Source organism: Ochotona princeps, chromosome 6 (assembly GCF_030435755.1).
Source record: "Ochotona princeps isolate mOchPri1 chromosome 6, mOchPri1.hap1, whole genome shotgun sequence".
Lineage (NCBI taxonomy): Eukaryota > Metazoa > Chordata > Mammalia > Lagomorpha > Ochotonidae > Ochotona > Ochotona princeps.
In genome coordinates, this window is record NC_080837.1 from 28,197,221 (window position 1) to 28,223,173 (window position 25,953).

The following is a 25,953-nucleotide window of genomic DNA, read 5'->3' on the forward strand; positions in this document are numbered from 1 at the left end:
AGGCCAAGCCAGAGCCAGCAGCCCTGGACTCAGTCCAGGTGTCTCACATGGAGGGCAGGGATGGCATTGCTGCTCTCCCAGGGGCACATCAGCAGGCAAGTGGCCCTGAGGGCTGAGCCAGGACTCAAACCCATGCCCCCTGGTACACAGCGTGGGCCTCTTAACCTCCAAACCAAACACTTGCTACCCAAAGCCACCTCTCAGGCTGGTTTTGTGAGGGTGGGGCCGTCAGCTTCACCAGCTGCCCTGTTAGGGGGCGCTAAAGTAAGACTGGCAGCCTGGAGGACTGAGAAAGGGACTGCTCCTTCCTGTCTGTCAGTAGAACATTCTGGGGGCTTCCTGGCGGCCTGTCATTTCTGTCAGTGGCCACCAGGAAAGACAGCTCCTCACACAACTTGCTTTCTCCCAGCGCTTGGCGAGTGGGCTGCAACCTGCCCCTCGGCCCTCAGCTAAGATGGACAGCTGTTCCTCCTCAGGTAGGCGCTCCAGCCGGGGCTGCCTGCCCCTAGGCTTTCAGTCAGTTTGTCATCAGGCTGCTGCTCTGTCATCTCTCGGCCTAAAGGGGGAGGGGGACTTGCCCTCCATGTTTCCCTAATCACCACTGTTTAATGTATTGAACTCTGCACAGACAACTTTTTGAAGTACCTCATACTTCAAATACATAGGTTGGTTCAAGTTTGCATGCAGATCCTGGCCAAGGGTCAGCTACGTGGTGTGGGTTAGGATCCATTGACCTTGGGTTCAGGGCACTGCCGCACGTGGCCCTTGACAGTCATGAAGATGGTGGGGTCTCCAGACCTTTTGGGGTGCTCGATAGCAATACAGAAAGGCAATTACAAGCTTAGCTTTTTCAGTGTTCCGTTCTGGGCCGAGAACCAGTGAGCTTTCCTCACAGCTCGCTGTCCTGGAGCCAGAGGACTGGGGTGACTGAAGGTTGAACACAGTGTGTGTGTGGCTGCAGTCACAGCCTCTCCGCGTCTCTTGTCAATGTTAAGATGTTGACTGAGAAAAACTGAGGAAGTGGGTGTTGTGGACCAAATGTCCATCCCAACCCCAGCTCATCCGTGCCAGCCTCACCCAGCCCTCACAGTGATGGCATTTAGAGGTGAGGCTTTCGGGAGGTTCTTTGCCTTTAGATGATGTGAGGATGTTACTGTCCTGATGAGAGGAGGTGGGAGGCAGATACTTGGCCTGGCCATTAAGGATGCCAGTGAAGCAGTCCACGGCCCGCACTGGAGTATCGGTATGGGTTCCATACCCAGCTCTGGCTCGCAGTCCTTCCTGCTGCAGCATACACTGGGAGGCAACAGTGGGTGGCACAAGTAATTGGGTTCATGCCATTCACATGGAAGACCTACACTGAGCTCCGAGCTGTCAGTTTCAGCCTGACCCAGCCCCAGCCACTGCAGACAACTGGGGGGTGGAGGAGGGAAGAAATCAATGGATTGGAGCACTCTTTCTCGTTCACAAATAAATAAAATTTACACCAGCAATGTGGCAGAGCAGACTAAGCTTCTGCCTGCAGTGCCTGCATCCCATATGGGTGCTCGTTCATATCTCACCTACTCCACTTCTGATCCAGCTCCCTGCTTGTGACCTGGAAAAGCAATAGAGGATGGCCCAAAGCCTTGGGCCCTAGCAACCACACAGGAGACCCAGAGAAGGCACACGGCTCCTGGCTTCAGATAAGCTTTTTTTTTTTTTTTTTATAATTATTTTATTGTGTTGTTGTTGCAGATAAGCTTAACTCTGGCAATTATAGCCATTTGGGGAGTGGATGGAATATCTATCTGTCCTTATCTTTGTAACTCTTCCTTAAATAAAAATAAGTCAGTCATAAAAGGGGTGGTGGCTGGCATTGAGACATAGTGGGTTAAACTATTATTTGTGATGCTGGCATCCCATCTGGGTCTGGTTGTAGCCTGTCTTCCTCACTTCTGATCCAACTGCCTGCTGATGTGCCTGGGAGGGTTGCAGGATGACTGCCAGGTGCTTGGCCTGCTGCACCCACATGGAAGACCTGGGAGAAGCTCCTGGCTTTGGCCTGGCCCAGCCCTGGCTGTTGTGGATGCCTGGGGGAAACAGCAGATGGAAGATCTCTCTCCCTGACTTCTTCTCACCCTGCCTTTCAAATAAATAGGGACAGAGATGAATTCAGCCATGCTCCGTGTCTCTCCTCAAAAAGCAGTCATGGGGCACATACGGGAGATGAGCTACCTCCAAGTCCGGAGAGGAAGCCTCTGAATGAGACTTAACCTCGCCAGCACCTTGATCTTAAACTTCCCCGACTCCAGACTGTGAGAAATGCAAGTTGACAGTTTAATTTTTTTTTAAGATTTATTTTTATCACACAGACAGATATACAGAGAGGAGGAGAGACAGAGAAGAAGATCTTCTGTCTGCTGATTCACTCTCTTAAGTGGCCACAATGGCTGGAGATGAGCCAATCCGAAGCCAGGAGCCAGGAGCTTCTTCCGGGTCTCCCACGAGGGTGCAGGGTCCCAAGGTCTGGGCCGTCCTCGACTGCTTTCCCAGGCCACAAACAGGGAGCTGGATGGGAAGCTGGGCTGCCGGGATTAGAACCAGTTCCCTTATGGGGTCCCGGCGTGTGCATGCAAGGCAAGGACTTTGGCCGCTAGGCTTTTGAGCCGGGCTCACAACTTGACAGTTTAACCCGCACACAGCCTATGGTGTTTGTTAGAGCAGCCTGAGCTGGCTAAGGCAGCCAACAGCTGTGCTCAGATGAACTCAAAGTCCCAAGTTTTCTCATCACTCAGGGCCACTTCAGCCCAGGGAGATGCAGCCTCACTCCCTAGGTCCAAGGAAACTGCTCCTACGTGCTTTGGGAGCACCGCAGTCAGATTGGGCAGTGTTCCTCCCAAGACTGCAAGCCAAGAACTGGCCTCCCGACCTTTTTGCTAGGATCCCAGAGTGCTCTGGCAAGGAGAAACAGCGTACACACCAACAAAAGTGTGAAGTTTTCAGGCGTGGCATGACACAGTAATTGTCTGCAGTGCAGGCATCAACACAGATGCCAGCTGGGGTCCTGGGGGTTCCATTTAGGATCGAGCTTCCTGCTAATGTCCTGGGAAAACAGTTGAGGATGGCCCAAAGCCTTGGGACCCTGCACCTGTGTGGGAGACCTGAAGGAAGCTCCTGGCTCTACCCTGGCTCAGCTCCGCCATTGTGACCATTTGGGGAGTAAACCAGTAGATGGAAGATCTCTCTCTCTTCTACTGCTTCTTTCTGTAAGTTTGCCTTTCAAATAAAATGAAATATTAAGAAAAATACTGCAAAGTTTGCCTAATAAGTTTCAACCAAACCCCAGGGAGTGGTGCATGGAAGTGGGCTCCGAGAACATGAAATAAACAGGGGCCAGCATTGTGGCACATCAGACTAATCCTCTGCCCTGTGACACCAGCATACTATAAGGGCAATGGTTTGTGTCCTGGCTACTCCTGATCCAGCTCCCTGCTTGTGGCCTAGGAAAGCAGTCACGGACAGCCCAGAGCCTTAAGACCTTGCACCCATGTCGAAGACCGGGAAGAAGCTCCTGGCTCCTGGTTTTGGATCGGTTCAGCTCCAGTTAATGCAGCCATTTGAGAAGTGAACCAGCAGATGGAAGACCTTTTCTCTCTCTCCTTTTTCTATAAAATCTGCCCTTCAAATTAAAACAAATATATATTTTTAAAAAGGCTATCAAGAACAGGAAGTTAACACTAGCTTATACCAAATGTACTGATATGGAATAGGCACTGGCCTCTGCACATGAGACACTGGGACTACTGCCTCCCACCTCGGAGAGCAGGTGTTCAAGTCTCGGCTTCACTTCCTGCCAGTGTGCGTCCTGGGAGGCAGTGGATGATGGCTAAAGTATATGCAGGAGACCCAGCTAGAGTTCCTAGCTCCTGCTTTGAGCTAAGCCCACTCAGGCTATGGTTGGCATTTAGGGGTGCAAGGAGTGATGAACCAACAAATGGGAGATTGTCGTTTCTGTCTGCCTTCAAAACAGATCTCCATATATCAACAAAGATTTTTAAAATCAAGTTTATGAGTACAGCTTCACATCTAGTTTGTGGGCACATGCATGACAGCATCTGAGCAGGGCTCTGTACTTCAGTGGACAGTCACAGCCTCAGGGCTCGTCCACGCTGAATGAGGGTGAGGTGCCAACGCTCACCCTCAGGTGCAGGAAGGAACCCCAGGGCTGAGCGAGAGGGGGTGCTGGAGCAGTGGCATGCCACCCCACCCAGCTCCTCCCAGCTTCGTCCCTCAGAAAACCCAGGGGACAGTCCTCTCACCAGGACACTGAGCAACATGTTACGAAGCCGAGGACCTGTATTGGGCACAATGACAGGAGGACACACTGGGATCCCCGGAGACAGGCTGAGTGGCAGGGTGAAGATGGGCAGCCAGGTTGCAGCAGTGATCAAAAGGTTCTGATTTGCAGAGTTTTGGGGTGGCAGCTAACTGCTCATAGGGTCCCTTGGACTGAAACAGATGGGCAGGGACCAGCACTGTGGTACAGCACATTACGCCTCTGTAACTCTGGCATCCCATACAGGCATCCCATACAGTTTGTGTGTCAGCTGCTCCACTACTGATCCAGCTCCCTGCTAATGTGCCTGGGAGAGCAGTGGAAGATGGCCCAGGCCCTCAGGCACCTGCACCATGGGGGAGAACTGGATGGGGCTCCTGGCTCTGGCCTGGCCCAGCCCAGGTCATTGCTACTATTTAGGGAGAGCAGATGGGAGCTCTCTCTTTCCTTCTCTTTAACTCTGCCTTTCAAATAAATGAATCAAATCTTATACACGCCAAGCATCATTTGGGTAGCCTGCTTATCTATTATTTTTTTTCTGTTTGTTTGATAGGAAAACCTACTCTGATGGCCAAGATTCAGTCACTGCAAGGCAGAAACTTTCTCTGAGTTTTCAGATACCAGCATGTTCCTAGACCCATAGTCAATGTCAAGGGGAGGCCAGGCCCTATAGCACTGCCACAGATGTGTGACAAGCTGTCCTGAGGTCTTCTCCAAGGTCAACCACAGTCATTCACCAGGGTGACTGTGCATTGCAGAAATATTCAGAATCTGGGAAATTACTCAATACTTGTTTAATCGATGCACATTCCTAGATCCTGAAATGCCTCTGTGGGGCCTGGCATTGTGGTACAGTGGGTGAAGCTGCTGCTTGCAATCTGAGCATCCCATATGAGTACTGACTCAAGCGTTAGCTCCTCCACTTCAAATTAGCTCCCTGCTAAGGTACCTGGGAAACCAGCAGAAGATGGCCCGTGTGCTTGGGTCCCTGCTTCCCATGTAGGAAACCAGATGGATTTGGTGACCAAATTAAAGCCAGGAGCCTGGAAGTCACCTGCATCTCCCACGTGGGTGGCAGGGGTCTGAGCCCTTAGGTCATCCTCCACTACTTTTCCAACTGCATTAGCACGAAGCTGGATTGGGAGCAGAGTAGCCAGGACTTGAACCAGTGTGAGAAACAAGAAGTGAGGTAACAGTGAGACTTTATTAACCATCTTGCAATATCAGGTGGGTGCCTGGCGAGCCAGCCCACCTGCGCTAGTTTACAGTGAGCTATTTATGTCCCAGCACGCAAGTCCTTCTCACAGTTCCTTGCTGGCTGAGGAACTATGAGGTTATAATTTTCTCTGTGTTTGCTTCAGCTGTTTTGGCCACTAGCCTCCTGTTTGCCTAAAAACTGTCAGGTGCATGTAATCCAGCAGTCTGTGAAAATGAACCAAATGTTTATTTCTCACAATCCTTTCTGTTTTTTACAAATGTGGTCTCATTTTGCTCTGATGAGCTTTTCTCTCTACTTTTAGCTATTCTGTGGAATGCCAGGGCAAAGGCAATGGCCCAAGTCCCAGTAGGAGGACACAGAGGTTCCTTTCCATGTGACATCAGCCCAGAGTATAAGGTGGGCTGAGTAATTGCTACTGTCAGGTTCCATGGTAATATTCAACGTGCAGGTGCAGGCCAATGGTTCTCCCAGGACTTTATTGAGCTAAGCCCTGCCTGGCAAGGCAAGAGGAATCGTCCATGTTCCACTCTAAGGCATTGCCTTAGAGTCTGACCTAAGCAGTGCAGGGGAAAACCAAGCACAGGCTTCTGCTGCGCCTTGTTTCCCAGTGTTTCCTGGTCACCGTATAGAGCCAGCGTGCATCAGGATTGGTGCCCCATCCCCATCCCAGGGGAAGGAGCTCCACCTGTGTCGGAAGCAAAGGCCTTGTACTGAAAACTGGATCCCAGGCACCCCATCTCCTTGCCCTGTAGTCAAGACATCCCTCCTGTAGTGCTTCACCAAACCATGGCTCCACTTTTCTTGGAAACTGGTCTTTGGGTCCCAGGGTAGGGAGGACTGTAGCCCTTCCTAAGTAAGAGACCCACATGTGACACTTCACAGGGGAGAACGCCAATTCCCTTCTCTGAGATGCTGTAACCCTAACGAGTGCTATGGGGAAGCATTTGGTCCAAAGCCACTTAGAGTCCAGCATTAGTCAGGGGATGGATTCATCCTTCCCATGTTTCCTGACAAGGCAGGATGCCAGAGTGTGGCGGTCCCATCTCATAGCCTTGTTTTCCATAACTCCTTCTGTCTCTTTGAGGTAACTTGTCTGAACTGACATTTTTTACAAGGCCAAACCTGCGTATGATTTGTTCCTCTTCCCACCTGCAGCATTTCTGGGGCGTCTACCCAACTATTAGATGTCCTGGCCCAGGAGTTCTTCCTCCTGGAGTTTGTTTTCTAATTACTTCTTTATTTCTCCTCTGCGATGTTACACAGCCTCCACACACCTGCTCTAAGTACAACACATGTCTGGACGACGCATTTTTAGCCCAAATGATCCATTTAAGACTCATTTTTCCCAAAGGATCAAGGCACAAGGCTAGAAACAAGAACACTCGTGATACGTCTATGCTGCTTACAGAAACACAAACACACCGATTAGCCTGTGAAAACAGCACCATGAAACCAAGAAGTAAGCCTGCTCTCCAGACTTCTAAAATCTGACCTGGTCTCACACAGCATCTAACTTCTACAGAGCTTCTAGAACATTCCTTCAGCGTCTCTTTGTATCACAACCTTTTTCACCAAGAAAATATACTCAACTCAGACCTATAGCTGTCTTACAAAAAAAAAAGTTATAAACCCTAGAAATCTCAAGAAAACTTTACAAGTTAGCAGACAGACCATTTCAACATCCTCCCTTAGTAAGCTGGGGCGCTTGTTTTTTTCTTCAAGCAATTTCTTTTTTTTAGCACACTGGGACATGGATTCGCTCCCTCCGCTTACCCTGTCGCTTTCTCCCTGGTGAATCCCAGCCCCTTTGGTTGCTGCCTCAGGGAAGAGGCAACATTTTAGATGTCTGTGTTGGGCCACCAGGACGCCCTGCTGAGAGGAGGCCCTGTGCCCCAATGGCCATGGCCACCCTCCTAATCATCTCCCTCTCCTCCCATCTGGGGCGATGAGGGAAGTTTTCTGGATCCTTCGAACGGCTGTTGGCTTGACCTTCTCAGGAGCCGCGGGTCCTACTTTCCCTGATGTACCTATTGCTACCCAGGGATCTTCTTGTCCTGCACTGCGAGGGAACTAGGGTGGGAGCACATAGGGCAAGGGATCCCAAGGCTTTACACTGGGGCCCTCCTGCTGCCTTCTGGAGAGGAACACAGGCTCAAATGCCTTCATGCAGCCAATAGTTATTTCTTCTTGTAAGGAGGGGGTTTTGCTTTTCCATGGAAAAATCAAGGGCCCGGCCGCGTGGCCTAGCGGCTAAAGTCCTCGCCTTGAAAGCCCCGGGATCCCATATGGGTGCCGGTTCTAATCCTGGCAGCTCCACTTCCCATCCAGCTCCCTGCTTGTGGCCTGGGAAAGCAGTTGAGGATGGCCCAAAGATTTGGGACCTTGCACCCGCGTGGGAGACCCGGAAGGGGTTCCAGGTTCCCGGCTTCGGATCGGCGCGCATCGGCCCGTTGCGGCTCACTTGGGGAGTAATCATCGGATGGAAGATCTTCCTCTCTGTCTCTCCTCCTCTGTGTATATCTGGCTGTAATAAAATGAATAAATCTTTAAAAAAAAAATCAAGCCTGGCGCATCCAGTCTCCATCCAAGGTTTGCTAACTGGGCTTTAGGCCAGATAAAGCAGAAATCCTGGAGCCAGTTTTGTAGTGTGACTAGTAAGTCACCACCTGAGGTACCGGTGTCCCACATTGGCACTGGTTCGTGTCCTGGCTGCTTCACTTCCAGTCCAGCTCCCTGCTTGTGGCTGGGAAAGCAATGGAGGATCAGTCATGCAAATCCTTGGGACCCTGCACCCTCATGGAAGTTCTGGGAGAAGCCTCTGGTTCCTGACTTCAGATCAGCCCAGCTCTGGCCGTTGTGGCCGTTTGGATGAACCAGTGGATGGAAGACTGCCCTTTTCTCTCTGTCACTATGCCTTCCAAATGAATAAGCAAATATTTCTAAATTTTTAAAAAGCAGCAATGTTTCACACTCCCCCTTTTAAAAATGTGTTCCTGGTGTGACGGGTGTCCCCTTAGGACCCTAACATTCTCCCCAAAGGACTATGTGGTGAGTCAGAGGGAGCCTCTCCAACACCCCATTCCCTAGGCCTAGAACTGACTCCCCGTGTCAGATGAGTCCCCTGGGCACTCATCCCTCCCCTCCCTTAGAGGTCTCACCCCATAGCAGGGTGTCCCTACTCACACCCCAGACCCACTTCACCCATGGAACCTTCTCGGAGCACAACACTGCAGATCAGGACTCCACACGTACTTTGTATGTAAGGTCACATCTCAGTCACACACATCTGATCTCCAAAAACACCCAACCAGCACGACAGTACTTAGAGCCTAAGCTTCCCTACCTTGGCTGGTGCCGGAGGTCGCTTTTGCCGCGGTGCCTGCGTTTTCTCCTCTGGTCACTAAGGTTATTTTCTGAATAAACAACCTCGGGCTTTTCCGAGGCTTCTGCGGTGAGACGAGGCTTGTGAGCAAAGCTGGCCACCTTACCTCAGGTGTACCATATCTCTCCCTCAGCCACAGCCCCCAGCCACGCAGGCGCAGATGGCCCCGGGAAGCCCCCAGGCTCAGAGCAGCAGCTTCACCTGCCCAATGGAATGATGGACACAGGTGCAGGAAGACAGTGCAAGCCCCACTTTTCGCTGGCGAGCTCTGAGTCTGGGTGCCCAGTGGGCCAACGCAAACAAGTGCTTTGCAGCGAGCTACTGACTTCCCGGTGCACAGGCGCCTCCCCCAGTTCCTCACTGGCTGCAGAACCAGGGTTACAATTTTTCTGGCATTTGCTTCAGCTGTTCTGCCCCCTAGCCTCCGAGCTGCTTAAGAATGTCAGGTGCATGTGACCTAGTATGTTGATGGTCACGCCAGCACTCTGAGTTAAGATGACGGCACTATAAGCAGCCGCCTAACCCACAGCACCACAACCCCTGACCTATGTCATCTTTTTTCCCTCTTTATTATTGCCTCCTTTCTAGATTTAGTTTTCTTTGGTCTCCATTTTTTTTTTTCTGTTTTCTGAAGGTGGAGACTTCAGGGAATGGTGTGAGATGTTTCTTCTTTTCCAAAATATATATTAAATGTTGACAGTTTCCACCAGGGGCTTTTCGAGCTATAGTTCACACATTTGGATTTGTATTTAAATGTTTAACCATCTGTGAGAGAGTGACTGCATCCACCTTCTGGTTAACTCCCCAAATGCTGACTACAACTGGGACTAACTCTGGAAGTTTGGAAATGTAATCCAGTCTCCCTCGCGCAGCACACAGCCCAGAGGACTGAGCCCTCGCCACTGCCCGCATGGGTCTGCATTAACAGGACCTGGAGTTAGGAAACCGTGTCTAGGACTGAGCCCAAGTACTTCAATATTGGGGTACAGGCACCTCAACTGCTAGACCAAACATCCACGCCTACATTTTTGCTGTTCATTTTTTTTTAAGAAGGACTTAAAATTCATTTATTTATTTTTATTGGAAGGGCAGAGTTACAGAGAGAGAGGGAGAGACAGAGTCTTCATCCACTGGATCACTCCCCGGATGGGTGCAGCAGCAGGCCAGTCGGGAAACAGGAGCTTCACCTCCTCCTGGTCTCCCACACGGGTGCAGGGGCCCAAGGAGTCGTCCTCCACTGCCTGCCTGGGCTATAAGGGAAGTGGAGCAGCTGGGACACGAACCACTGCTCATATGAGATGCCGGCGCCACAGGCAGAGGCTTAGCAATGCTAAGCCATGGCACCAGTCCCTTTGTTATTCACCTGAAAAACACTTTCCAACTGTCTTTGGAAACTTCTCTTTGACTCAGGAATTATTTGCAAGCATTTTGTTTAATTTCTAAGAATGAGGATGTTTCAAAGGGTTCATGGAAAATAAGAACTAAGATATACATTTATTTCGGTGCAAAAATTCTTGAAATTTGTGCATAAGAATTCAAAACACTCATGGAAAATCTGTATAATTTAAAAAACTATTTTAAAAAACTAGGGCCCAGCGCAATAGCGTGGTTAAGGTCCTCACCTTGTATGCACTGGGATCCAATATGGTCGCCGGTTCTAATCCTGGCAGTGCGGTAGCCTACTGGCTGAAGTCCTTCCCTTGCAGGTGCCAATATCCCATATGGGTGTCAGTTCTAATCCCGACAGCCCTGCTTCTCATCCAGCTCCCTGCTTGTGGCTTGGGAAAGCAGTTGAGGAAGGCCCAATGCCTTGGCACCCTGCACCTGCGTGGGAGACCAGGAAGAGCTCCTGGCTCCTGGCTTCGGATTGGCTCATCTGCAGCCATTGCAGTCACTTGGGGAGTGAACCACTGGACGGAAGATCTTCCTCTCTGTCTCTCCTCCTCTCTGTATATCTGCCTTTCCAATAAAAATAAATAAATCTTTTAAAAAAAAAACTATGGATTTTAAAGTTGGTGTGTCAGGTGCATTTGGAATAGTAGTTACAATGCAGTGAAGATGCCCACATCAGAATGCATGGGTCCGAGTCCCATCTTCCTGCTTATGTACACCCTAGGAGGCAAAACAGATGGCTCAACCGGCTGGGTTCTTGCTCCCTAATGTACCCACACCCAAACCCTGGCCATTGTGGCCATCTGAGGAGTGAGCCAGGGGATGGAAGCTCTCTGTCCTTCTTCAAATGAATCTACAAATAGAATTTCAATTTTTTTTTCCATCAAAATACCGTACCCGGAGCTGGCCACCTGTGTTGCTGGCATCCCATACTGGAGTACTGGTTCATGTCCTGGCTGCTCTGCTTACCGTCTATCTCCCTGCTAATGAGCCAGGGAAAGCAACAGAAGATAGAAGGTACTTGGGCCTGTAGCACGTAATCAGATGGGAGACCCACATCCAATCTCTGGCTTCCGGCTTCGGCCTGGTTCATCTCCAGCTGCTCTAGCCATTTTGGGGAGTGAATCAGCGTCCTCCCTCCTCTCTCCTTAACTCTGCCTTTCAAATAAATCAATCTTAAAAAAAAAAGTAATATCTTTAAATTTCATTTTTCACAAACTTCCTGAATTATTTGTGTATTTGGAGGGTTCACAGTTATCTCCCTAATATTGATCTCTGGTTTAACTGCAGTATAATGGGGAACATATTTCATGCTTTTTTAAAGATTTATTTGAAAGGCGGAATTACAGAAAGAGAGGGAAAGAAAGAGGGAGAGACAGAGAGAAAAAAAAAAGAGAGAGAGAGATCTCCTATCTGCTGGTTGGTTCACTCTCCTAATGGCCACAAAGGCCAGGCCCAGGCCAGGCTGAAGCCAGCTCCCCCACAGCAATGCAGGGGCTCAAGACTTTGGGACATCCTTCGCTGTTTTTCCAGGGAGCTAGATTGGAAGTGGAGTAGCTGGGACTTGAACCCACGCCCATACGGTATGCTGGCATTGTAGGTGGCAGTCTTACCTGCTACACCACATTTTGTGGATGCTGGCATTAGTGTTCCTGTGTATTTCAGCATAAACATTAACCAGCTTATATAAGTGGCATTAATCTTACATACATGAAGTGGGGACGACTGAGAAGGGAGCGTGTCGAGAGCTCCCATGCGTGAGCTGTGCTGACGCGCACACACTTCGCAGCGAGGTGACCTCCTCGCTCCCCCACTTCCCGTGTGACATGCAACAAGTGAATAATCACTCAGCCTTTGATTCCCGGTCAAGGGAATGCGCTCCTTCACAGGACCACTGCATGGACGCTCAGGAGCCTCAGCAGTAAGATTTAAAACTATACGTTAACTTGTTTGAAAGGCAGAGTGCCTGAGAGAGAGAATTTTCCACCTGCTATTTCCTTCCCCACATGACTGTAAGAGCAGGAGCTGGCCAGGCTGGAGTCAGGAGCCAGGGACTCTGGGTCTCACACAGAGGGAGCAGGTTATTGGTGGTGGTGCAAGCTCTTGGGCCTTCTTAGATTTTCAGCGATGACCAGATTACTGAAAGTGGAGCAGCCAGGACTCAAATCTGCATTCTTGTGTGGGATGCCAGCGTGGCAGGGAGAGACTGAACACCACGTCTCCAGCCCCAGCAGCAAGACTGAAGGCAAGCTCCTTAGACTCCCCACTACATTCACATTTCAACAGCAGACTTTCCTGGACATGAATGTGGAGGCAGAAGCCAACCATGCTCTAAGAACGGTGAGCATGTGGGGCCTCACAAGTATTCATAAACTGGGGTGGATGTTGGGGTGACATGAGTTAGGCCATTACCTGGAACACCCCATCCTGTGTGAGCATGCCTGGGATTAAGTCTCACCTCTACTTCTGATCCAGCTTCCTGCTGATTCACTTGAAAGTCCTCAGGTCTTTACCATCCCACACAGGCCTGAATGGAGTTCCAGGCTCCACGGGAGCAAAGCAGTAGACAAAAAAGTACCCTGTCTTGATCTCTATCTCTGGGCCACTCTGACTTTTAAATAAGAAAACAATTTTATAAACATAAAAGATTTATTATGTTTTTAATTGGAAAGGCAGATTTGGGCCCGGCGGCGTGGCCTAGTGGCTAAAGTCCTCGCCTTGAAAGCCCCAGGATCCCATATGGGTGCCGGTTCTAATCCTGGCAGCTCCACTTCCCATCCAGCTCCCTGCTTGTGGCCTGGGAAAGCAGTTGAGGATGGCCCAAAGATTTGGGACCTTGCACCCGTGTGGGAGACCCGGAAGAGGTTCCTGGTTCCCGGCATCGGATTGGCGTGCACCGCCCCGTTGTGGCTCACTTGGGGAGTGAATCATCGGATGGAAGATCTTCCTCTCTGTCTTTCCTCCTCTCTGTATATCCGGCTTTCCAATAATAATAAAATCTTTAAAAAAAAAAAAAAAGAAAAGGCAGATTTACAGAAAGAAGAGATATAAAAGGAGATCATCCATCACTGGCACACTTCCAAATGGCCACAACAGCCAGAGCTGAGCCAATCCGAAGCCAGGAGCCAGGAGCTCTTCCGGGTCTCCCACTCAGGTGCAGGGTCCCAAGGCTTTGGGCTGTCCTCTATGGCTTTTTCAGGCTGTAAAGGGAGCAGCTGGGACATGAACCAGCACCCGTATGGGATCCCAACACTTCGAAATGGAGGGTTAGATAATTGAGTCATTGTGGCAGGTCCAGAAAATAAGTTTTTTTTTTTAATGGATCTGAAACAACTTTCATTTGAACAAAATCAAGTTAAAATAAGTATCTAGTACTTACTGTCTTCTAAGTCTGAAGAAGTTGATCATTCAAAATAGAAAATTGAGTTCCCTAAACTTCTTTTTAAAAAGATTTATTTTATTTTTATTGCAAAGTTAGATATACAGAGAGGAGAAGAGACAGGGACGAAGATCTTCCGTCCTATGATTCACTCCCAAAGCGACTGCAATGGCTGGAGCTGTGACAATCCGAAGCCGGGAGCCCAGAGCCTCTTCTGGGTCTCCCACACGGGTGCAGGATCCCAACCATTCTTGACTGCTTTCCCAGGCCACAAGCAGGGAGTTGGATGGGAAGAGGGTCTGTCGGGATTAGAACCGGTACCCATATGGGATCCTGGTGTGTGCAAGGAGAGGACTTTAGCTGCTAAGCTACCGCTCTGGACCCAACTTTTCTCTTTTTAAAGATTTTTTTTTTTTGAAAGGCAGATATACAGAGAGGAGGAGAGACAGAGAGGAAGATCTTCCGTCCGATGTTTCACTCCCCAAGTGACAGCAAGGGCCAGAGCTGAGCCAATCTGAATCCAGGAGCCCAGAGCTTCTGCCAGGTCTCCCACATGGGTGCAGAATTTCAAGGCTTTGGGCGATCCACAACTACTTTCCCAAGCCACAAGCAGGGAGCTGGATGGGAAGCAGGGGAGCTGGGATTAGAACCGGCGACCATATGGGATCCTGGTGCACACAAAGTGAGGACTTCAGCCGCTAGGCTACCCCACCGGACCAGAGTTCCCTAAACTTTTCTTGTTACTGGTGTTAGTTGTTTATCTCTGTTCAAATCAACCTTGAGTGTCTCGGGTCTCCCCCTTGTCTGCTAAAGGTTCAGCCTCCCTTCTCCCCACCAGCTCCTCTCCTGGGTCATTACCAAAGCCCTTTAGGGTACACTGCTTTGTACAGATTATTCTTGCCTACACATCGCTGATATTTTAACCTGCAGAATGGATGGATGGCCCAATGTGGGTCTGTAGTCTTTTTTTTTTAAGATTTATTTTTATTACAAAGTCAGATATACAGAGAGGAGGAGAGACAGAGAGGAAGATCTTCCATCCGATGTTTCACTCCCCAAGCGCGCAGATCCAAAGCCAGGAACCAGGAACCTCTTCCAGGTCTCCCACGCGGGTGCAGTGTCCCAATGCATTGCTTTCCCAGGCCACAAGCAGGGAGCTGGATAGGAAGTGGAGCTTCCGGGATTAGAACCGGCACCCATATGGGATCCCGGGGCGTTCAAGGCAAGCACTTTAGCCGCTAGGCCACGCCGCCAGACCCCATGGGTCTGTAATCTTGAGTCTCCAGAGACAGAGCAGGTCATCTGGGATCCCCAGGGAACAGAGATGTGAGGGAATAGAGATGCAGAGAAGAGACTGTGGGTTTTGGGTGGCCAGGCACAAGGAGCTGGGATGAGGCTGCCTTGATGGGGGATGGTCTGTGCATCTTGGGAGTGTGCTAGAGAGCTAGGGAAAGAACCTGAGTTATAGAAATGAATTCTGTGACGTCTCTCTCCACCTCTCTCCACGGTGAAGATTACAGCGGGACCATGGACCTGTTTGGAGACATACATGACATTTCTTCTTCGAGTGATGAGGACAACCAGCTCCCGGGGCCAGGACAGCGTGGTGTGAGTACAGTCCCGGGTCCCAGCCAATCCCCGCCATTCAAGGCTTAGCACGAAGCCTGATGTGGGTCTCACTCAAGTTGAGATACGACATGGATAACTGAACATCTGACAAATGAGTGTTTTCCTATCTATGCTGCGATTTTTTAAGTTCTAATTACTTTATTTTCAAGGGTTGGCACTGTGGCGTGGTTGTGTAAGCCTCTGTGTTGCTAGCATCCCATATGGACACCAGTGAGTGTCCCAGTTGCTCTACTTCCTATCCAGCTCTCTGCTAATGCATGTGGGAAAGCAGCAGAAAATGGCCCAAGTCCTTGGGACCCTGCATCCATATGGGAGACTCTGAGGAGACTCCTGACTCCTTGCTTCAGCTCAGCTCAGCTCCAGCTTTTGTGGGGACTGCACCAGCAAAAGGAAGATTTCTTTCTGTCTCTCATTCTTTTTGTAAATCTACCTTTCATGTAAAATAAAGTCAAATAAGTCTTTAAATAAGTGAATATATATTTTCTTATTCTTTGAAAGACAGACACACATAGAGAGGCCTTCTGCTTACTCCCCACAAGTTCACAACAGCCAGGACTGGGGCAGGCCAAACCCAGGAGCCCAGAATGCATCCGGGTCTCCCATGTAGGTGACAGGGACCCAGGGACTTAGGCCATCACCTGCTACCTCTTATGCCGCGTGCCAGCAGGAGGTTGGGAGGGGAAGCAGAGGCAGGACGCGATTCGGGCACTCTGACATGGCATGCAGGTACCCCAAGCAGCACCTGAAACACTGTGCCAAGTGTCTGCTGCACTGCTTTGGGAACGGCCAGGTGGAAGCTGGCACAGGAGGAACCTCTGGGAACGAGGCTGCAGGTGCCTCGGTGACACGGCCACTCTTCCTGGTAGCATTGGCCAGGAGACCTTGTCTTCCTTGGTGGGTTTCATTGTGCTGTGGGGGAGGAGGGCTGAGGTTTGAGGAACAACATTGGAAAAGTGACTGTTTTAGCCAACAATTTGTTTTTTTGCAAGTCTGCACCTGCCTGCTGCAGGGAGCAAAACTACAATATGAGCCGACGCCTGGCAGCTCTCACCTTCTGCTCCTCTCGCAGGATGAACGCCCAGCGCCTCAGCACCAGCAGGGGAAGGATCCCAGTTCTGAAACCAGAATAGAAATAGAGATTCCCAACATCAACTCGGATCTGGGAAGTGAACTGTATTTTGTGAAGCTCCCCAAGTATCTCAGCATAGAACCCAAGTAAGAGGACTGAATTTTTTAAAGCCATTAAATAAGTTTATAGAGAATGGAATATTGTTTCTTATAGATGACGAGGTGACTAATCCTGCTGTAACTCTGATAAATAATATTTAGGATGCCCTGTGCTAGGAAAATGCTGAATTGCTAGTCCAGAGTTTTTTGAGAGTCAGAGAGTAGGAGAGGGTCTCGTCCACTGGCTTCCTCCCCAGATGTCTGCAACAGCTGGAGCTGAGCCGGGCCCAGGACAGTGGGTAGGAACACAACTGAGGACTGCTATGTGGATGCTGAGGATTCACTCCCTCAAGTCATCACTGCTCCCTGCTGGGGCCTGCGTTAGCTGGCTTGTGGATCAGGAGCTGGGGCCAGAAACCCAACTGAGGCCCTCCTGAGAGGGAACAAGGGAATCCTGACCTGTAGCTGCACCACTCCACCAGGTGTCTGCTTCAGGGAGAGAGAGAGAGAGAGAAAGTAAGTCACCAGTATTCGTCGCAAAGTCTAGAGAAGACAAGGCTTCTAAGAGTGGCTCTGGTGTGTCCTCAGTTGCTCAGGTGCATGCCTGCCAATTAAATGCCACACAGTTTCTTCAAACAATACTGAGGAGCTAGCCTGTATGTTGCTTATACTTTGGAAGGCATTTCTTCAAAGAAGGCTTGGAGTCACGTCTCGGTTTTGTTTCAGACAGTTCTGTTTTAGAAACCAACCTCCAGAAAGTGCTGTCACCTGCATCCTCCTGGAACTAAGGCTCACAGGAAACTGTTTTCTCCAGGGATTCTCAGAGGTGCCTGCTGCATGTCTTGAAGCCTCAGGGTGTGTGTGTCGGAGGCGCAGGGTGCATGTCTCAGAGGGGCATGGTATGTGTCTCAGAGGAACATGGTGTGTGTCTCGGGGCACGGGATGTGTGTCACAAGGTGCACAGATCGTGTCTCGGAGGCACCAGGTACATGTCTCAGAGGTGCAGAGAGGACTTACTGACTTACTGATGCCATAGTCATATTCGTAATGAAATGTAGCTAACAGGACATTACAAAAACACTTTTCAGGCCTTTTGATCCTCGGTTTTATGAAGATGAATTTGAAGGTGAAAAAATGCTTTACGAGGAAGACAGGATCCAGCTGAAAGTGAAGGTACCACCCCATGCTCCAGTCCTCTTTCTTTGAAGGTTTTCCTTCTATAAGCAAAAACACAGTGACCACAACTTGAAACCTGAGCTTGTGAAGATGATCTTTTATGCTTCCTGCTCAGTGAACATGAAACTCTTTGGAGCTGGGAATATCTCCCACGCGGGTGCAGGGTCCCAGGCCATAAGCAGGGAGCTGGATGGGAAGTGGGGCAGCCGGGACACAAACCGGCGCCCATATGGGATCTCGGCACTTGCAAGGTGAGGATTTGGCCATTTCACCAGGCCTAGATAAATATTCTTGAAAACTGTTACCTGCTTCCTGCAGGATTCATGGTACTGAGGCAACGTGTGTGCAAGGGCCTCTGTGTTTTACAGTGGGCAGCTCCTGGCAAGCACACACTCTAGAAATGACTCACACTCCTGCCTGGCCCCTGAGGATGGCTCCCCTCCAGGAGGCCCTGGGTGGGAAGCCAGGCACGCTCTTACAGGGACATCGTCTTCCTTAGCGGCATTTCCTCACAGTGTCTGCTGGAGCTCTAGACGTAGCTCACATTTTATGTTATTTTATCTCAGAGTTCCTGCCCTTGTTGGTAGAATATATTTGGGTTTGAAAAAAGGCTAAGGGACCCTTCCTTAGCCATTCTTTTGCTGGATTCGTAGCTCTCCAACAGACCCTGCTGTAGTGTTAACTGTCGGGCTCATGTGGACCCCAGTCTTGTTCCCTCTCCTTCAGAGCTCTCAGTGGATCTGCTGACACCTCCAGTCTGTGTCATGGTTGGCTGCGGTGTCCGTTGCCCAGCACTGGAGCTCGGGAAGGGTTTAAACAAAACGCCTGCCTGGCTAACCCAGCGTCTCCAGGTGTATAGCAGGCACGGCTCAGTGTTCTCTATTATCACCTATGGATTCTTGGCGTATGGCAATACTTACCTGGAGTCAAAGAAACAAACAAAAAGCAGAACAAAGGGTTGGTAACATGGGTCTCCCAGCCCCTTTGTGTTTTCAATCAGGTGGAAAACACCATACGGTGGAGGATGCGCCGGGATGAAGAAGGAAAGAAGGTCAAAGAAAGCAACGCTCGGGTAGTCAAGTGGTCAGATGGCAGGTGAGCTGCTTGCCCAGAGGCCTGGGCTGAGGGACAGATTTTGGGGCTGACCTTGTCCTGGGGGAGTTCGCTCAAGAACTGACCAGAGCCATGCCCTAAGCATCACCCAGGAAACTGGAGAGGAGAGTTGAGGTCACACAGCTGAGCTAGTGGAAACATGAGACATGGAACGCAGGCAGGATCAACCCCACTGTGCCCGCCTCACTGGTGTGGGAGCCCCAGCACATCTCACCGTGCAGGTTTGGAAAACCGGTGTTCCATCTGGCTAGTAAAGCCCTAACTGGGAAAATCTCAGGTCAATTAGCCTCATGTCTCAAGCTGAAGAGACGACAGATATCACAACGGTCTACTTTGAAAGTAGATAGATGATTTAGTTATCTTTTCAGAACTCAGGCTGCTGGGGTTGCCTCTGAGGACAGAAGCCTGCTCTGCAATGCCAGTGGGATAAGGACACTGTAGGGCTCATTAACCACCCCCAACCCTATACCTGTTCTGGTTTCCAGCATGTCCCTGCACTTGGGAAATGAAGTGTTTGACATCCACAAAGCCACACTGCAAGACAATCACAGCCACCTGTTCATCCGAGGGGACACGGGGCTGCTGGGACAGGCGGTCTTTAAGTCCAAGCTCACATTCAGGTAACTGCTCGCGTCTGCCCAGCATCCGTGGGGAGCGCCCCCGTGAAGGCGGCGTGCACAAAGCCGGCCCCTTCTGACCGCACAGTGTCTGGGTGCCGTTCAGTAAGGCCCACGGTCAGGTTCAGATGTGAACTGGCCCCAACGGGACTGCAAGTCACTCTCCCTCAGAGAGCTAATTCAAAACTCATGCCAGGCTGCTCTGGAACCCGGAACACCTCGCCTGTCTTTGGCCTTCAGTGAAACCAAGTGGGGCTCAGAATGGCTCTGGGAGAGCGTGCAACGGGTGTGGCAGGCTTCCCCGATGCCTGGGTCAGCTCCGCGGGCTGCTAGGCGAGGTCCGAGCAGAACCCTTCCCTCCGAGGCCCACGGTGAGCTCGGTTAGGAACACGGGGGCTGAGAAGTCGTGCGAGACCGTGGTTGTGCGACTCTGTGAACACGTGGCCATGCCATTGTGTACTTACAGCGAACGAAGGTGACGGCACGCCAAGTGTCCACAGGAAGTCCGAGGGTCCCTGACAAGGGCCGGAAGGGCCCGCCCTACGCCGGTCACGCTGGGGGGAGGTCTCAGTCTGATTTCCGGCCTCCTCAATCCACGCAGTGGAAGTACAGCGCCTGCCTCGAGGCTGCTGTGTTAAGCCGTGCCGTGCACAGACTACACAGACTGTCCACGCAATGGACAGAACACAGTGTATTTACACTAGTGGCTTCCTGGGAGAGGCGCAGTTCCTGGCTGGTTGCCTTTTTTCAATGCAGCCCACAGCCCACAGCGGGGTCACAGGACCCGCACAGCAAGCCTCTTCCTCAGTGCCTGGCCCAGATGCCTGCGCCCTGACCAGCTTCTTTCGCAGCTGCCCCAGGACTCTTGCTCTGGCTATGCTGTCCCTTGGTTCTGTGTCGGAGTCCCCTGCCCGCTGCCACTACCATCTGGCCTTTTGCTTTGACCTTCCAGTTTTGACCAGATGGAAGGACTAAGCTTCTTTCAAGTTACATCTCCTAGCAGGTGCATCAGCCTTGCGGAACAGATTTCCTATTCCGTCTCAGGGGTACTTTTGGGAAAAGCCCCTGATCCACTCCCCCTTCACCCCAGGCAGGGGGGGGGAACTTCCTAGGAAGCCAGGGAAGGCAGAGCCTGAGGACGCCTTAACTGCTGCCCCCTGGAGGCACGACCTGCAAATACAGTAAACAGACTGTGTCCTTCCCCGGCAGACCTCATTCCATCGACAGTGCCACCCACAGGAAGATGACGCTGCCGCTTGCCAGCAGAATCTCTAATGCACAAAAGATCAGAATCCTGCCCATGGCCACCAGCGACCCTGAATGTTCCCGCACAGAAATGGTGAAGGTAGGCTGGCTAGACTTGCTCCTGGAGTCTTCTGGATCCCACGGGCTGGGCCCCAGCCCTGAATATGAATCCACCTTTCTCGGTTCTGCTGCTGTCTTGCTTCTCATAGTTATCAGGGCAGTGGTGCTGTCCCGAGTGACAGCTGCTCGTGAGGCTACAGCACACTCGAGATTCAGGTGCTCACCCTCGAATCTAGGAGATTTTGGAGAAAATCTGATTTCAGAAACACAGCTTTTGGCAGATATTGTAAAATGGTGTGAGACTCCAGGAAGGCCAAAGAACATTCCCCACCATGCTGTCAGGAGCTGTAAGGGGGCTCATGGGGCTCTGGGTGGGAGTTTGGTGGAGATGAAGAGACAGGCTGCACCAGACAGGGCAGGCATCCTCTGGCCATGTGGGAGGTTCTCTCTGGGCTGTGAAGGGCTGCCCTGGGGACAGCACAGCCCTAAGGACACACCTGTGCCAGTTCTGAGCTGGCCGACTGGCAGGAGGCACCCCGGCCCTTCACCATTCCATTGCCTGCATCCCTTCAAACCAAACCACTGGGTGCGGTTTGCCAGGCATACTGCGAGGTGGCTGTTGTTGGCATTGGTTATTCACTTCCCTGCAGAAATATGAGGGGCGCCTGAAGGCCTCCACCCACCGGGGGTCTCAGAACATCTCTCTGCGGGGGAAGCAGGGCCAGCCAGGGCTGAGCACTGCCCGCCAGGATCCTGCCAAAGATGATGATGGTGACAATGAGGAGGAGGAAGAGCAAGATAAGGAAGTGAAGGAGGAAGAGGAGGAGAAGGATGACAAAAAGGAGGGCCAGGGCCACAAGGAGGCGGTGAAGGAGGTGGTCCGCAGTGAGACATGCAGGTGCAACTTAGCTGAGCTCCCGCTCTGTGAGCTCTTCCTCCTGTCCTACTGTGACTCCGAAACAGTGTGAGGGTCGCTTGTGGTTTTGTGAGGAGTGGTCTCCCAGGGCAGACAACTCAGTGGGTCTACAGCACAGCAAAGCAATGCAGTCGATGGAGCCCCTGCAAGGGGAACACACAGCTCGCTGTGCTGGGAGAAGTCAGGGCTTAAACTCAGGGCTTAAATGTGGGAGGTGCAGAAAAGCCTTGGGGGTAAGGAGTAGAATGGAGAGTGGAAAGCCATCAGGGAGCTGCTCTGAGACCACATGGCTCAAGTCTAAGTCTTTTGGTGTTTGCTTCCCTACTGTGGGTTCCCCAAGCAACAGGGCACAGCCCGCAGACCAGGAGTCTGCTAGATGAAAATTCAGGGGTGGATGCTGTTAGATTTGCTGACCACCAGGGAAAGAATAACTCAGCCGAATATACAAAAAGAATTTAGATGGCCTTTATTTCAGGGAACCACGGTCACGGGCTTCCCTTCCCTGTGCAGCAGAAAGACAGGCATGAAGGAGTGGGCTGCAGAGGAAGAAGAGCGTGGAAGAGATGTGGAGGGGCCTTTTTAAACTCTCCTTGACATGGAAACCAAACTGGGGGTTGCCTCGGCCTTTATTTGGTGGGGTGATATGGCTTTGTGCCCCTCATTGGTGCAACGGTGGTTTCACAACCTGAGGGGCCTGCCAGAATTCCACCATCTGTCCAGGTTTGGTTAGAGGCAAACTCCGCCCTTCTTCGGTTACCGTGGCAGCCATCAGCTGCTCTAAGACTTTTGACTGTGAGTCCCCTCCCCACCCCCCCACCCCCCGTGTTGCACTTCTTTGCCTTCAGAGGAACCAGCCTGCTCCTGCTCCTCAGACAGCGAGAACGGATCCAAAGGAGAAAGGCCCCCAGCGTTACTCAGAGCCAAGCAGCTCAGCAGTGATGAGGTGAGACCACATGCTGTTACCCCTGGGGATGACATGGTACCCAGGTGTGATGCTGTTGGCCGGGGCAGGCCATGGGACTAGGTGGGCACATGGCAGCTGTTCACACAGATGAGTGAACTTCTGAGGCATGAATGCAGAACTAGGAGGCCCAGAGCAGGCTGGCCAAGCCTGAAGGGGAAGGTGCAGGGTTCCCTCCCTGGACACCAAGGGTCCTCCCACAGAACTGTCTACCCTCTACTGTGGGGCCACAACAGTGGCTGAAGAAGATTGCATTTCTGTGATGCTAAAACCTTTCTCCCTTTGGCTCCTTTTTTTTCTCTATAAGACTACTGCTGTGGGCCCAGTGTGATGGCTCAGTGGTTAAATCCTTGCTTTGCAAGAGCCAGAATCCCATATGGGCATTTCCTGTCCACAGCTGCTCCACTTCCCATCCAGCTCCCTGCTTGTGGTCTGGGAAAGCAGTCAAGGATGGCCCAAGGCCTTGGAACCCTGCACCCATGTGGGAGACCCAGAAGAGGCTCCTGGATTCTGGCTTCAGAGTGATTCAGCTCCTGCCGTTGCGGCCATTTGGGGAGTGATTCAGCAGACGGAAGATCTTTCTCTGTCTCTTCTCTCTGTAAATCTGACCTTCCAATAAAAATAATTAAATCTTAAAAAAAAAAAAAGCACACAGCTGCAAAGAAATGTCTCCATTATAGAAGAGAATCACCGTTACTGCTCATATGACATCAATTTGTTCCATGTTCCTTTTCTTGATTCTTTTCACTTTACTTGAAAGGTAGAGTGACACAAAGAAAAGAGAAATATCTTCCAGCTGCCAGTGTACTCCCGCAATCCCCACAACAGTCAAGGCTGGGCCAGGCTGAAGCCCAAAGCCGATGATGCAGTCTGAGGCTCCCATGTGGGTGGCCGGGACCCACATATCTGAACCATCATTAGCTGCCTCCAGGGATGTGCTGTTAACAGGAAGCCAAACAGGCCACAGCCAGGCACCCCGATCTCAGATGCAAGCATCCAAGCAGTGTCTTCAAAGTTTGTGGCTGGGAATGAGGACTTAGCACAATGGTTAGCACCTTTGGGCTGCACACTGGAGTACCCAGGGGTTTGACTCCCACCTCTCTTCCTGACTCCCAATTTCCTGCCAGTGGAGACCCTGGGAGGCAGTGAGGATGGCTCAGGTAACTGTGTTTCTATCACCCACATAGGAAACTTGGGATTGCTTCCTGTTTCCTGGCCTTGGCCCTGACGCAACCCTATCCATCATGGCCATCCATCATGGGGAGTGAACCAGTGAATAGAAGCTGCCTCTGTCTCAAAGGAAACTTCAGAAAAGGCTTTATTTGAAAGAGAAAGAGAGAGAGAGAGAGAGAGAGAGGCAGAGAGAAAGAGCTCCCACCCACTGGGTTACCACACAAATGGCCAAACCAAAGCCATGAACCAGGAACTCCATCTGGGCATCCTCCACGGGGTGCAGGGGTCCAAGCACTTGGGCTACCTTCTGTGCTTTCCCAGGCACATTAACTGGGAACCAGCCTGGAAGCAGAGTAGCCAAGACTTGAACCTGCACTCCCACAGGATCTGCTGTCACAGGTGGCAGCTTAACCTGATGTGCCACCCTCAATGCGGGCAGTCAACTAAATTTTCTAAGAAATTAAAAAAAAAAAAAACTTCACAGAAAATGTCTATCATGAAAAGCCCTTGACCTTTTGTGCCCTAATCAACTATGTAAAGATTATCAAAATAAAATAATTTAAAAAAAGAAAAAGAACATTGGAAAAATAAAGCTTCCACAAGCTTTGAGGTCCCCTCTTATTTCAGTATGACAGAATGTCAGTGTAAAATGTAATGTGTCCGTCCCTCCAGTGCTGGCCACTAGCCAGGGAACCTGAGTTCCAGGAGCCTAGCTTCCCTGGAAGGGTGTATGGATGCAGGCTGGCCAGCAGAGGGCCGAACCCCAATGCCAAGCGCTTGTCTCCTGACCAGTTAGAACAACTTCACACGTCCTGGAATGTTTTCTGTTGAATTGCACATCTTATCTCTCACTTCTAGGAGAACTTTCCAGAAGGACGAAAGGGAGTGAAGAGGAAGATGGCTGAAGCATGAAATACACCTTCATTACGTCCTCCTCAACAGCTCCTTTCGAAACAATGATCAGTATTTTTTCTCAGGCACTTGTTGGCCATATGCATGTCTTCCTTTGAAGAGGGTTTAGATCGACTCTCAGCCGAGTACTTTATATGTTCTGGTTATTAACCTTGTCAGATGCAGTTTATAAATTATTTTCTTCCAATTTGTACGTTGTCTCTTCTGTCGATTCTTTTGCTGTACAGAAACTGTTTAGTTTGAAGCAAACCCATTTCTCTAGTTTTGCTTTTGCTTCCTGTGCGTTATTCCTCAGCGTCCCGAAGCTTCTCCCCAGGATATCTTAGAGTAGTTTCAAGGTATCAGCTCTTCTATTTAGGTCTTCAATCCATTCTGCATTGTTTTTTTGTATAGAGTAGGGGATAGAGGTCATTTAATTCTGCATGTAGATACTTAATGTCCCCAGTACCATCTACTTTAGACACTATCCTTTCTGTATTATTAGCACTTTTAATTAAAGAACCATTGGCTGGGCCCGGCGACGTGGCCTAGTGGCTAAAGTCCTCGCCTTGAACGCCGCAGGATCCCATATGGGTGTCGGTTCTAATCCCGGCAGCTCCACTTCCCATCCAGCTCCCTGCCTGTGGCCTGGGAAAGCAGTCGAGGACGGCCCAAAGCTTTGGGACCCTGCACCCGTGTGGGAGACCAGGAAGAGGTTCCTGGTTCCCGGCATCGGATCGGCGCAGCACCGGCCATTGCAGCTCACTTGGGGAGTGAAACATCGGATGGAAGATCTTCCTCTCTGTCTCTTCTCCTCTCTATATCCGGCTTTCCAATAATAATGAATCTTAAAAAAAAAAAAAGAACCATTGGCTGGAAATACATTAGCTTATCTAAGGATTTTTGTTTTGTTTCATTGGTTTGTCTGGTATTTTTTTCTTTTTAATTTATTTTTATTGGAAAGTCAGATGCATTGGGCCCGGTTTGTTTTTAACGTCAATATCATTCTATTTTAATTATTGTAGCTTTGAAATAGATTTTTTTAAAGATTTTTAAAGTTTTATTACAAAGTCAGATATACAGAGAGGAGAGACAGAGAAGAAGACCTTCCATCCCACGATTCACTCCCCAAGTGGCCGCAACGGCTGGTACTGCGCCGATTCGATGCCAGGAATCTGGAACCTCTTCCAGGTCTCCCACGCGGGTACAGTGTCCCAAGGCATTGGGCCGTCCTCGACTGCTTTCCCAGGCCACAAGCAGGGAGCTGGATGGGAAGTGGAGCTGCCGGGATAAAAACCGGCGCCCATGTGGGATC

At 50.6% G+C, this 25,953-nt stretch overlaps 1 protein-coding gene across 1 annotated transcript; it reads left to right on the plus strand.

Annotated features, from left to right (window-relative positions):
- Positions 1-160: 160 nt before the first annotated feature.
- On the plus strand, positions 161-24,724 carry LOC105942017 (RNA polymerase-associated protein LEO1-like). Its single transcript, XM_012927893.2, has 9 exons — positions 161-476; positions 15,204-15,298; positions 16,389-16,534; positions 17,575-17,659; positions 18,663-18,757; positions 19,261-19,395; positions 20,602-20,737; positions 22,459-22,556; positions 24,606-24,724. The coding sequence occupies exons 1-9, from the start codon at positions 455-457 to the stop codon at positions 24,634-24,636; spliced, it is 843 nt and encodes a 280-aa protein (XP_012783347.2). The 5' UTR covers positions 161-454; the 3' UTR covers positions 24,637-24,724.
- The last annotated feature ends 1,229 nt before the right edge of the window (positions 24,725-25,953 follow it).